We start from the raw sequence: 13,244 nt of genomic DNA, 5'->3' as shown, positions 1-13,244 counted from the left end.
TCCATCAGGCTGAATGTGGGTGTGTGAGAATTTATTTTCACAAAGTGCTAGGACTTCCAAATAAATCAAAAGCCTCCATTATGAATAAGAAATAAGGAAATGAATGATTGGTTTCATGTTTTCAGTGAAACTTGACTGTTTATGTGCCTCATTGTCTTCCACCCTTAAGGGGAAAAAATTATGTTCCCCGAGTGTCAATAAAGAATAAACAAACGGGCTTGCCAAGCAGGATGTTGAACCTATTATCTCTGATAATGGGACTCATTCTCTGTTTGCATATATAACCTGTAACATTCCCTCCCCACTGGCTGCATGTGTTTGTAACAGACAAAATTGTACAAGGCTCCTGTTACATGTGCTGCTCCCTTTGGATGCAGCCAACAAGGGTTGTCTCTTACTAGGACTAGTAGAAAATATACTGCAGGACACAATGCTGCACTGGCAGGGTCAGGGGCCAGATACCGAACAGGCCTTTTCCACCTCCAGACTCCATGCGCTATGGGTGAAATTGTGGCCCTAGTGGGAGTTTTCCCATTCACTTCAATGGGGTTAGGATTTGCCCCATATGGCTCTAATTCTGCTCTCAGCTCTACCAGTATAAATCAAACACCCTTGTAATGGAGTTGCTCTGTTTACTGGTGTGAGAGAGCTGGAGTATTTACAGTCTGGGAATGTCAACACCAGCGCTGAGAAAGGCAAAGCCCTAGCCCTTGCTCCCCTAAGTGAGGGCAGAGAGCCTGCTGACCTCAGGAAGTGGTGGCAGGAGCGGGTCCGTATTTGGTAGCTAGAGGTAGGTGCCTTGGTTAGCTGGATGTGTGTAAGTCTAAATAAATAATAAGGGCCATCCAGCTGTTGGGGTTGCCCCCCATCCTGCTTTCTGGAGGCAAGTGAGCTCTCTGGGGAAGCCCTATTGTCTGTCCCCCCTTTAGGCTGCCTAGCACAGCACTGGAGAACATGCTGGGGAAGGGAGTGCTGGCTGCTAGCTGTGGTCGGAGGCATGGAGGGTGTCTGCGGCTGGATGGAGAGAGGAGGCTCTAGGGTTGCGCTCTCCGGCTCCTGTGCAAACTACCAGGGAGTGTCCCTGCCTGGGGAAAGGCCCCCCCCGTCCCGCCGCCGCAGCACTAGCAGGGCCAGGCCCACGTGGCACTGAGTGCCCGGCCCAGGAGAGCGCAGACCGGGCAGTGCTGGCTGGAGGCTCGCCTCCCTCCCGTCCCGGACGCAGCAGAAGCAGGGCAGAGGGGAGGCACAGCCCCACCCCAGGGTAAGGCGAGCCTGGGAGAGGGGAGGCCCCCAGCCAGAGGCAGGGGGAGGAGGGAGTGAGGGGGGCCAAGGTGAGCAGAGCCAGCAGCTGCTGCGTGGGGGTATGTGAGTCCGGGGCTAGATAACCGGCTGCTGGTGGGGTGGGGCCTGTGGGCTGGACCCCACGCGCGGAGCGAGCACCAGGGGCTGCAGTGCGGTGGGGCGGGGGGTTGTTGCTTCTGGGGCAAACAACTTCTGGTTTGTTTTCCACTCACCCTGTAAATGGGCTGCCCGGAGACTGCCACTGACTGAGCAGAGAACCAGGGGCTGCTGCTACCTGCCCCCCTCCCAGGGCAAAGCAGGCGGGGGGCGGGGGGGGGGGGACCAACAATGACAGGCAGGAGAGGAAAGGAAGATTAGGGAGACTCAGGAGCAGAAGGTGCAGGATCTTCACAAGCAGGCGAAGGCGGGGGCAGGGCGCTGAGAAAAAGCTGCAGGTGCCTCCCGGATCCAGGAAACTCCTGCTCCCAGATTGAAGGGGGGCAGGGCTCGCCCTCCTTCCTGGTCCTTTCTAGGACTCGTCAGCTCAGAAGTTCCACCTCAACCTGCCCGGCGCACGCACCTGCCTAGCTGGGCTCGGATGGCTGGGAGGGGTTCGCAGAGCCTCGTGTCTGGGGATGGAATGACCGTGAGCCGAGCTTCGGAGAATATGCATTTAAGGGCCCCCTTGGCAGGCTTGAGGAGGTGTGCAAGGTGATGTTTGTGGCTGGTTAAGCTAGTTTCGTCAAAGAGGCTACGGAGATCCAGTCTGTATACTGGTAAATCTTGGAAGGAATAGCTGTCCCATCTGTGAGTTTCCTTGGACATCTCTTATTAAAAAACAAACAATAATAATAATTATTAATATTTAAAAATTAATAAGAGATGGGTGGCTGTATTTTCTGTAGGTGGTCAAAGAGGTGAGAGCTCTTTCTTCAAGAATGATTTGATTCACTTCAGTCTTTGATTTATACCATAATATTCATGATAGTAGTGCCTAAGGGAAGATGAGAACAGGACCCTGTTGTGCTGGGTGCTGTACAAACAGAGTAAGAGACAGTGCCTGCCCCAAAGGCCTTACAGTCTAAATAGACGGGACAGACACAGGGTGTCGGAGAAAGAGAGAGAACATACAGCCAGAGTGAACAATGCAATGGTGGCAAATGTCATTTACTTCTGTGATTTATTTTATTATATAAATCCTTCCAGTGGGGTTTGTTCTTGTTTTGTCATTATAGCTAGTCATTTACAGCATAAGTGTAACAGTGTCTAGTTAGCTAAGGTGATGGGGACCTTATAAACAACTTTAAATAGAAGTAAGTTCAGTCAGGCTGTAAAATTGATATACTACTAGAGAGAGTTTGTCCTTAATATGTAATACTCTGTTACTATTGTTTTCAAAATATAGAAGAGCAACAAAATTAGCTTGGATATTACATTACCTGGATAACATTGTTGTATTTGTATATAATCAAACGTTCCTGAGTGTGCTATTTAAGTTTATTGTGCTGACTGCTATTTGATTGATCTTTAATTCATTTCTTCCGTGGGATCCCCAAAATTAGGTGTTTTTAAAAACTTCACTATGCTGAGAGTTATTGAAAACAAAGCTGCAGGGTACCATCACAAAGTAACTCCTATGACAGGAAGGGAGCCCCTTCAGAGGTCATTGGACCACACACAATTGCAGTTGGAAATGTTTTAACCTCTTTTCTTTAAAAGAGGCCATCTGTTGAATAACTTAGAGTAGTGATTTGGGCTGAGAAGCTTCTTTAATGTGATTATTAATGAAATAGTCTTAGTTTGAAAAGGTACAATGGCAGTTTGAGCTGCAGAATGCACACTAGAGGCTGTAATTTTCATCTTCCAGAATAAGCCTTTATAATTAAATATGAAAGTATCTCCGCTTCCAAATTACTTGTCACCATAAAAACAAACAAAAAATCAACCCTACATAATTATTTCCCCTTAAAACTGCAATGGACATATTTTCCCAAAAGCTCTTGTTTTGCTCTTAGCCATGAAAGCCATGGGGAAATAAATATGTGGTTATTGATTACATTTCTTTGATTTATTTAGTGCTTGGGAAGTGGCTATCAATCAAAATTTGAATTAGACCCTAATTTTATATTTGGGGAAAGGAATTATTATTCTAGCAGACTAATTTTGAATGGTGTGTGTAGCATGACGTGCTTTAGCCATGGTGTGGCAAATGCTAGATAGAATCAGGGGTCACCCAATGAAATTAATAGGCAGTAGGTTTAAAACAAATAAAAAGAAGTATTTCTTCACACAGTGCAGTCAACCTGTGGAATTCATTGCCAGGGGATGTTGTGATGGCCAAAACTATAACTAGATTAAAAATAGAATTGGATCTATCCTCCATGAACTTATCAATAAATGGCTATTAGTCAAGATGGTCAAGGATGCAACCCCATGCTCTTGGTGTCCCAAAGCCTCTGATTGCCAGATGCTGAGACCAGACGACAGGAGATGGGTCACTTGATGATTGCCCTGTTCATTCTCTTTGAAGCATCTGGCATTGGCCACTATTGGAAGACAGGATACTGGGGTAGATAGACCATTGGTCTGCCCCAGTATGGCCATTCTTATGTTCTAACCTAGATGGATATTTTGTGGTGGTATTATTGAGCTAGGCACATAATACACACACATAACAAGAAGAAGGTCCCTGCCCCAAAGACTACAATCTCAGACCCTGATCTCACAAAGACGTGTGTTTGTTTATCTTACATACTGTACAATTCCGTCGACTTCAATGGGACGACTCACTTTGTACAAAGTTAAGCGTGTGTAAGTCTTTGTGGAATCAGAGCAGAATATTTCCTTTCATTTACGTATCTTGCACAGCGTCCTACATAAAACTGTATCCCAATGCTAAATGAATGCAAATATTTGTGATCCATGTATGTGTATAAATCATTGTAGAATTAAGTTATAGGAAAGGGAGAAAAATTAGGGAGGCTGTTCCACACAGCAGTAGCTGAGAAGAGAAAGTTCTCAGACCAGCAGGGGTGAGATTGTGTGCAGGGAGCGAGCGAAGCTAGTGATAGACAAGCAGAGGGATTGGGGAGTAGAAAAGAGAGAGCAGGGGTTCTCAGAGACTAGAGTGAGCAGAAGAAGGAAGAAAAATCTGTTGGAGGATTTAAAAAGTAGGACAGCAAAATATCCTGGCAAGGTTGCACCTCAGTCCTGTAACCTATACCACAGTCCACCTGCAAGTTATAAATTTCAGGACTGGGACCTTACTATGTGAAAGATGTTTACATTTGCCTTTGGAAGATATGGTAAATGAATGATTACTTCTTGGTATTCCAAACTTGCTGCAAATGCACTTTTGCTGCTAGGAATGCTTTACCTATGTGTCCCCCAAGGTACTGCAACAAGCATATGGGTCTTAGAAATGAACTCCGTAAAATGAACAAGGACAGCGATGCTCAACGTTTACTTCCAGGTGCATCTTCCATAAATAAAATGAATTTTAGTGATCACAGTGGCGCTTTACTAAATAAAATCTCTTCCCATTAAAGAGCAGCCTGATGCCTTGTGGAACGCTTTGAAAAATATTCTACTTAAAAGCAATTTTGCCTGAATGTCCTGTATTTTCCTCCCTCAGTTTTCATCATCGGGCTATTTGCATAAAAACACAATCTTTGTTCCTTAAGAGTTCATCTGCTCCTGCTGCTGCTTCCCTGCTTGAAGCCCCAACCGCCCTATAACAGCAACCAATTGTGATATTGTAAAGGATTTTTTTTTTTTGCTTCAAAGGAGGGGGAGGGGAATGAGCAGCAGGGAATCAATGAACCAAATGCACGGGGTAAAGGAACACCTCCTGTGCTGTCCAATGTACCAGGCACAGCAGAAATGCTAGGAAGGAGGATCATCAGTGCAACTACTGGGGAGCACAGATGTTGTTTCTGTACTAGTGTGTTCACAATGTTCTGTTTGAAGGCAAAGGCAGAATTAGAAAGGAAGGCTGGTTAAGGACAGGTGGTCTTTTGGTTAAGGCCCTGGGCTGGGACATGAGTGATCTGGATTTAAGTCCCATCTTGCTTCCCAATGTTCTGTGTGACCTTGGGCAATTCTCTTAATTTCTCTGTCCCACTGTTCCTGCAAGCTGAGGACAATAATCTTCCTTTCTTTGTTTAGATTGTAAGTTCCTGGGGACAGAGACTGTCTCTCCCTATTTGTTTGTACAGCGCCTAGCGCAGTGGGTCGCCGAGCTCATTTGGGGTCTCCAGGCACTACTCAAATACAAATAAGTAAACATGGATTTTTGTAATCATGATTGATTCTTTGTGTGTGTATTTGTTAATTCCCGCTACCATGAAGTGTAATTAATACTGATGTTAGAAACCCAAAGGAACAACAAAGTTCCCATCATCAAATTTAAGAACTATCAGAATACATGCTAAACATCATTGTTCAATCCTTACGCTGTTGTTACGTCCTTTGCCCCAGCTGAGATTAGTCTCTATAAATACATCAGGGGATAAACACCGGGGAGAGGGAAGAGCTGTCTAAGATAAAGGACAATGTTGCACAAGAATGAATGGATATAAACTGACCATGAATAAATTTAGGTTGGAAATTAGATTTTTAAGCATCAGAGGAGTGAGGTTCTGGAATAGTTTGCCATTGAAGTAGTGCAGGTAAGAAAACTAACTAGTTTTAAGATGGAGCTTGATATGTTTCTGAATGGGATTATATGACAGGGTGCCTGTGATAGCGGGGGACTGGACTTGATGACCCAGGAAGTCCCTTCCCATCCTCTGCTCCTTACTCTCATCTGTTAATATGTATTTCTGTTTTGACCGTAAGCTGCTTGGGGCAGGGACCTGTCAAGCTATCTGTTCTGTGACATGCCTGGCATACCTTGCCTTGAGGTATGAAACAAATAATAAAATATTTTAAGGTCAGGACTTTGTTTTCTTGTCTTCATACTAAATATGCCCTATCAAGATGCCTTATTAGAGGCAGCTTCTATATGTCACATGCTGGTATCATTATAAGGGTATGGTTTGAAAGGATGGTGCTGCTTAAATGGCAGATTTGCACTTCTTTGTCTTCTGCAGAATTAGAAAATTACAGTAGGTTTGTCTTTCTTTTTCTTCCCCAGCCCTTCTGACTAGGAGTAACAAAACCATGAATCCTCGTCTGTGGAGATTCCAGCGCGACAGGAATTTATCTGAGAGGAATAGCTGACCTTATACTCTGCCCCCCAGACTTGTGATTGGCATTATGGCTGCACGTTGGACATATAGCTCTAACATAAAAGATAAAATGTTTGTGCTGAGCAGCGCTGCTGGCCTGAGGAGTGACACGCACGTGCAAGAGCTGTTCCACGAGGAAGCACAACAGGTATGTTGAAAAGGCTCCTTCTCCCCAAGCCACTAATCTCGAGTTCCATCTTCAGCCCCTGTGACGTCATCATGAACTGGCAGATGAATAAACTGACATAACAAATATTTGAAATTAATCAGGTTATGTCAAAATCACATGTTTCAGTAAGAAAGGTTTTCATTCCTTCTTAGGCCTTGAACATGAAGGATACCTTATTACCCTAGTGAGATCCATCAGAGTTGCATGATGGTCACCCTTTCTCAAGGTCTTATGTTTCATCCAGTCAAAAGTAGCCTCTGCAGGGTCTGGTCCGGTCCATGGAAGTTCTCTGAGACTCCTTGGATTAACATCTTGTCTGGATGTCAGGCAAGGAAGGGGCCTGTCTTCTGTGTTGGTTTCCAGAGAGCGGTATAGGGTATAGTCACCTTCCCCAAACTCTAACTCTTGGCTTCGTCCACTATGAGATTCTAGCCATGCTGGTACCAAAAGGGGGTGGGTTTGTGTTTTTTGTTTTAAGCAGCTGAAGGAATGAACTGGGGCCCTACTCCCTGCCCCTCAGGCCATGCAGGAGAGCCATTGCAAACTTCTGCTTGGAGCTCAACTGAGTATGGTGAATGGTTCACAGTACAGCACAGAGTCTCAGACAGCTCTTTCCAAGGGCAGCTCTGGTAACATTTGGAAAATTGCTGCTGTCTGGTTGTCTGTAGGCCTTTTTTATTTTAAGATTCTACTACCAAACATGATGGTCCATGGGCTAAAGTCTGGAACTGAGTCTTGTTTAAACAGCTTGGAAAATTGAGATACTTGAGTGAGAATTTGGCTAGGATACAGGGGTTAACTAGCTCATACAGAAAAGTGCCTTGATGATTGCATGTTGTCGAGACTTTGGTTTTACATCTCTTCTGAAAGACCCCATCTTTAATGACATAGGAACCCTTGCCATCATACGGGAGGCCTGGGTTCTGTAACCACGTCAGCACCAGTTACCGAATCACCAACAAATAGCAATAACATAATCATTAGTAAAGTCTTTTAAATGTTGTTTATTTCCAGTTCCCCTAAAAAAAAAAAATTCCAAATTAATTTGCTCACTTGATGGCTTTCCTATGTAGGACCCAGTTACTCTGTACCCTGGAATGCTGTGTATTGTACTTGACAGTGGGTTAAAGCTTTTTGACACACCTGAAACTGTTAAAAATGAACGTTTTAGTGTTAAAGTTATTCTGTTACCTGCAGTACTGCATGACTCTATATCACTGTGATCATATTGGTTATGCTGTATATGCCTAAAGATATAGCATGTTAGGAAGCAAACCCATGGTTAATACCAGTCTTCCATTATGACTGTATTGGCCTTGGCTGAGGTTTTCAAAAACAGGGGCCTAATGTTAGGCTTCTAAGTCCACATTTAGGTGCCTAAATAAGTGCCCTTATTTGTCAAGAGTGCTAACCAACCAGTAACACTCACTTAAATAACAAGCTAAGTTAGGTATCTGCTTACTGTAATGACAAAAAAAAAAGTTTGTACTGTTAGCCCTGCAGAGCCAACGCAGAGAGAGTAATTTCCCTGACATTGTGGTGCCCTCGAGCACTGGTGCATGCTATCCCTTCTATTCTCTGCCTATGGCACATAATAGTCTAGTCTCCTGTGGGCTGTAATACTTTGGTCTAATTTTTGTTGTTGGGTTTAGTGTGTGGGCGCTGGCTGATGGTGGTGGCCTGTGGTATACAGGAGGTCAGACTAGATGATCTGGTGGTCCCCTCTGGCCTTAAACTCTGTGACTATGAATGAGCTGGATTCTCTTTCTTCTTGTGCAGCTTCAGCAGAATTGCTTACTAAATTCCCACCACTTACATATGTGCAAATCCAGCAAAAATGTTGGGGCTGCACATGTGTAACCGAAGGGTTAATTTGGCTTGTGGAACCTTTGGTACTGGTGCTGATCCATGAGAAAGAAAGACCCCCACCTTGTCTTTCAGAAACCCAGGCTGAGTTTGCAGGGCTGGCAGTTAGAAAAAACGTCTTTGAATAGTTTGATAGTCACTGAGGGAAAATAATCATGGAACCTTGATGCCTTTTCTATAGAGTCACTTTTCAGAGGAGAGCCACAGTTAACCATGCGGAAGCTGACTTAGCATCACTCCATATTCTGCCCAGGCATTATATTCCTTCCCCACTCACCCTCCAGCTTGTCACCATGTAAACTGCATGTGCTGTAGCAGAAGTGTTCCAAGGTGGTGGACATGTCCTTTGCTGGAGCAGTATGAGTTAACCCAGAGCACTTCCCAGCCTTTAGTCATAAGCACATAAGAATGGCCAAACTGAATCACACTAATGGTCCCTCTAGCTGACTATCCTGTCTTCCAGCGGTGGCTGGTGCCAGATGCTTCAGAACAGTACAGTTATTGAGTGATCCATCATCCCCTGTCATTCACTCCCAGCTTCTAGCAGTCAGAGAGTTAGGGACACCAAGAGCATGGGTTTGCATCCCTGACTGTCTTGACTAATAGCCATTGATGGACCTATTCTCCATGAACTTATGTAATTCTTTTTTGAACCCAGTTATAGTTTTGGCCTTCATAAAGTTCCCTGGCAACAAGTTCCACAGGTTGCCTGTGCATTGTGTGAAGAAATACTTCCTTTTGTTTGTTTTAAACCTGCTGCCTATTAATTTAATTGGTGACCTCTGGTTCTTGTGTTATGTGAAAAGGTAAATAACACTTCCTTATCACTTTCTCCAGACCAGTCATGATTTTATAGCCCTCTATCATATCCCCTCTTAATCGTCTCTTTTCTAAGATGGACACTCCTAGTCTTTTTAACCAGGGATTTATATAGTGGCATTATTATATTTTCTGTTTTATTATCTATCCTTTTCCTTTTCATAATGGTTCCTAACATTCTGTTGGCTTTTTTGACTGCCGCTGCACAGCAAGCAGGTGTTTTCCGAGAACTGCCCGCAATGACTTCAAGATCCCTTTCTTTAGTGGTAACAGCTAATTTTGACCCCATCATTTTGTATGTATAGTTGGGATTATGTTTTCCAGTGTGAATTACTTTGCACTTATCAAAGCTGAATTTCATCTGCGATTTGTTCCCCAGTCACCCAGTTTTGTGAGATCCATTTGTAACAGTCTGCTTTGGACTCAACTACCTTGAGAATTTTGTATCATCTGAAAACCTCGCCACCTCGCTGTTTATGCCCATTTTCAGAATATTTATGACTATGTTGAACAGCACTGGTCCCAGTACAGATCCTTGAGTGACCCTGCTTTTTCCACTCTCCACTGTGAAAACTGACCATTTATTCCTACCCTTTGTTTCCTGCCTTTTACCCAGCTACTCATCCATGAGAGGACCTTCCCTCTCATCCCATGACTCCTTACTTTGCCTTTGATGAGGACCTTGTCTAAGGCTTTCTGAAAGTCCAAGTGCACTATCTACACTGGATCACCCTTCTTCATGTGTGTGTTGAAATCCTCAGAGTCAGCGAGGCCCGATTTTCCTTTACAAAAGCTGTGTTGAATCTTCCCCAACATATCATGTTCATTTATGTATCTGATAATTCTGTTCTTTGCTATAGTTTCAACCAATTTGCCTCAAGTTGGGCATACTGGCTTGTAAATGCCAGTATCACCTCTGGAGCCTTTTAAAAAAATTGGCATCATGTTATCTGCCAGTCTTCTGGTATACAGACTGATTTAAGCATTAGTTTACATACCACAGTTAGTACCTCTGCAATTTCATATTTGAGTTCACTTCAGAACTCTTGGGCATATGCCCTCTGGTCCTGGTGACTTATTACTATTTAATTTATCAATTTGTTCTGAAACTGCCTCTATTGACACCTCAGTCTGGGATAGTTCCTCAGATTTGTCACCTAAAAAGAACAGCTGAGGGATAGGAACCCGAGGAGAGCCCAAGTACACTCTACCACGACTCCATTAATGGGGAACCTGCTGATTGGCATCTCCTGTAACATATCTTCTTGTGCCTGGTAAAAAACTGACTGTATAGCTTTTACATGTAGCGCCCCATGCCAGATTGATTGATATGTTGTGACCCTGCCTTCTGTACAGTAGAGACCGTTTTTTGTGCTTCGGTGTGGTGTTACTTGTTAGATTGAGTTCTGTATGACAGAGAGAGCAGATTAAGGACTAAATAGTGGTGCTTTCTGCATCCATGTTGTGGAGCCTGCAATAGTTTCATGGCATTGCTGGGGATCTGTGGAACTCGGGTCCTGTCCCATCACTCAAGGTTTCCCCTTTCCCTTGATATACTGCTCTTTGTGGGTGACGTCAGGCAAAGCAACGCTGTAGCAGCCATGCGCAGAGCACCCTGTTGTAGGAGTCTTGGCAGGCCACTGTTCCACTTCTGCAGTCACCCAGATGACAGCATGGCGATAACCAAAGGTTTTACTTTCCTCTAGGTATCTCAGACACAGACCAAACCCTGGTGGAAGATACAGCTGTTCGTCTGGGAGCCAGTGCTCTTTGGAACCTGGGATGGCGTCTTTACTTCTTGCATGATCAACATTTTTGGAGTGGTTCTTTTTCTGAGGACTGGATGGCTAGTGGTGAGTGAAGGACAAAGTGGGTGACACTGTGGGTTAAGTAGTAGGTTATTCTCTCCCCCACCACAGTTGTGTTTGATTTTGTGCTTCGTGAATTGGTTAAATCTCTTGGTTTTTCTTCCGGCTCTTCTGAAAATGCAAATGACTGTGTTTAAAAATACACTGAGGCTGGGGCCGTTTTCTCTGTAATGCGCTGTTCTGCAAATGCCAAACAAACCTGACAGTTTATAGAAAAGTCCATGTGTAACGGTGTATCCAAATATAACTTTCCAGGTAAAATGTATTGCCATGGTTACACATCCTCCACTGTCCTCCTCCAAGCAGCACTGAAACAGTCATATTTCTAACATGGCAGTTTTAAATGGAGACCCTGCTGTTCTGACTAAAGGGCCCTGGATTGCGCAACATTCTCCTTGATATCCAGGAGAGTCCCATGCATGGCTCAAGGGTAGCATATATCCCAGTGTCATGGCTTTAAGAGTGAGCCTGATACTGCAGCATGAAGCAGGATCCAGTCTCGCTCAGTAAATTGTGCTGTTCCCTGCAGCTTCCATGTAGGAAAAGCAAAGCTTCCCGAGGGAATGTTGGAGCTGAACCTTGGACTTAATGTCATGAGCCCAGCTGTTCTCAAAGGTACAAGAAGAAACTTTTAACATCTAGAATTTGATATAGCGCCTTTCTTCTGAAAGGGTGGGGAATTGTGTGTTTTTACAGGGAGAGAAATTCAGGGCCAGGTTCTGATCTCCCACGGCACCAGGGTATATTTGGAATAATGTCAACGAAGTTACGCAGTCTGAGAGGCGACTCAGGCCCGTAATAAAGCGATATCGATGAATCCTGTTGCCACTACTGGTAGGAAATGAAGCAGCTGTTCAAAGGCATATAGCATTACTTCACAAGGGTTTATAGCAGGAAATGTAGATACGACCAGATCCAACTGAATCTGCAGGGGAAACATTTAACCCAGTCCTGCCAGGTTCTGAGTGCCTTCAGTTCCCTAGCATAGCCACTTTAGCTCACTTCCTGATTATATCATCTACATTTGGCATATTGGTTCAATGGGCCCAGTGTAGTTCCCACACTGGATGTTGGGAACAATACTCTTGTGAGAATTGCCCTGGAGTCTACAATGACCAAAAGGGTCCAGGCCTTCATTCAAGGCTGTACCTCCAGAAACCCCCTCTCCCTTAGTTCCACCTAAGGGATTAGTTCATTACTGACTCAGAAAGCTGAGTGCCGCCCACTGAATCACCAGTGTAACTTCCTTCAGCTGCCATGATTTTCCTTGGAGGTCTCTCCTCCACGAATCATCCAGGCCCAATCCTTGCCTTATGAAATCTTATAGTCCATTGCCCGCACAGGTGTGTCATCGTCAGAAAAATCCTCATTCCCAGTTGGATTACCCAGGGCCCTTTACTGATACCCATTAGCCAGGCATAATAGGTGAGTTTTTTCATCGTTTACTTCCCTTTCCCACATTAATTTAGACTGAGATGTCAGAAAGCTTTCCATAAGCCTTTCATCGACACCGTCATATTGCCTTCATCCCTCCCTTTGCTATTTAATAGAAAGGTACTGGTGGCACAGTCAATAAATAAAGTAAAAAATCAAATATAGGATTTTTTAAAGGGAAATGGGGAGTGATTGAAAATAATAGTATTAGGCCTTGAAGTCACTGGGGCTTCACACAAGCACAGGGGTTTGCTTGCCTGGATCTGATGGCAAGATCAGAGCCTTGGATTGTAAAATTTTCAAGACAGCAGGGGTCATGTCTTCCTATATATTTCTGCAGCACCGAGAGACACCCTGATTCTTACTGGAGGTCTTTGGGCCCACACTGAAGTATTAGATAATAATGCTAATGATACACTGGGCCTTTAGTCTCAACTGTAGCATGTCCTGTCACGCATGTGTAAATAAGCTTCAGTGTTCCAGTTTTCTCTCCTGCTCTGATCCCTGAGTGTGGCGTTCCTTCCCATGATGCATTGCAAGAATGAATTCTGGTTTTTAGGGTCTGTGTTACTGACT

At 44.3% G+C, this 13,244-nt stretch overlaps 1 protein-coding gene across 8 annotated transcripts in view; it reads left to right on the top strand.

Moving 5' to 3' along the window:
* Positions 1 to 501: 501 nt before the first annotated feature.
* Positions 502 to 13,244, top strand: part of SLC12A8 (solute carrier family 12 member 8) — an 87,892-nt gene continuing 75,149 nt past the window's right edge. Inside the window, exons 1-3 of one of the 8 annotated variants that reach the window (XM_065561535.1) lie at positions 502 to 790; positions 6,419 to 6,660; positions 11,073 to 11,219. In XM_065561535.1, the coding sequence (XP_065417607.1) occupies positions 6,541 to 6,660; positions 11,073 to 11,219 (267 nt within the window). In that variant the 5' untranslated portion in view covers positions 502 to 790; positions 6,419 to 6,540. Of the gene's footprint in view, positions 791 to 852; positions 1,262 to 1,287; positions 1,362 to 1,439; positions 2,089 to 6,418; positions 6,661 to 11,072; positions 11,220 to 13,244 lie in introns of those variants that run through there. The other 7 variants (XM_005279826.4, XR_010591523.1, XM_005279824.4 and 4 more) reach the window with 7 other exon arrangements.

This window comes from Chrysemys picta, chromosome 11 (assembly GCF_011386835.1).
Source record: "Chrysemys picta bellii isolate R12L10 chromosome 11, ASM1138683v2, whole genome shotgun sequence".
NCBI lineage: Eukaryota > Metazoa > Chordata > Testudines > Emydidae > Chrysemys > Chrysemys picta.
Note: the sequence above shows the minus strand (reverse complement) of the source record. Positions and strands in the feature narration are given on the sequence as shown.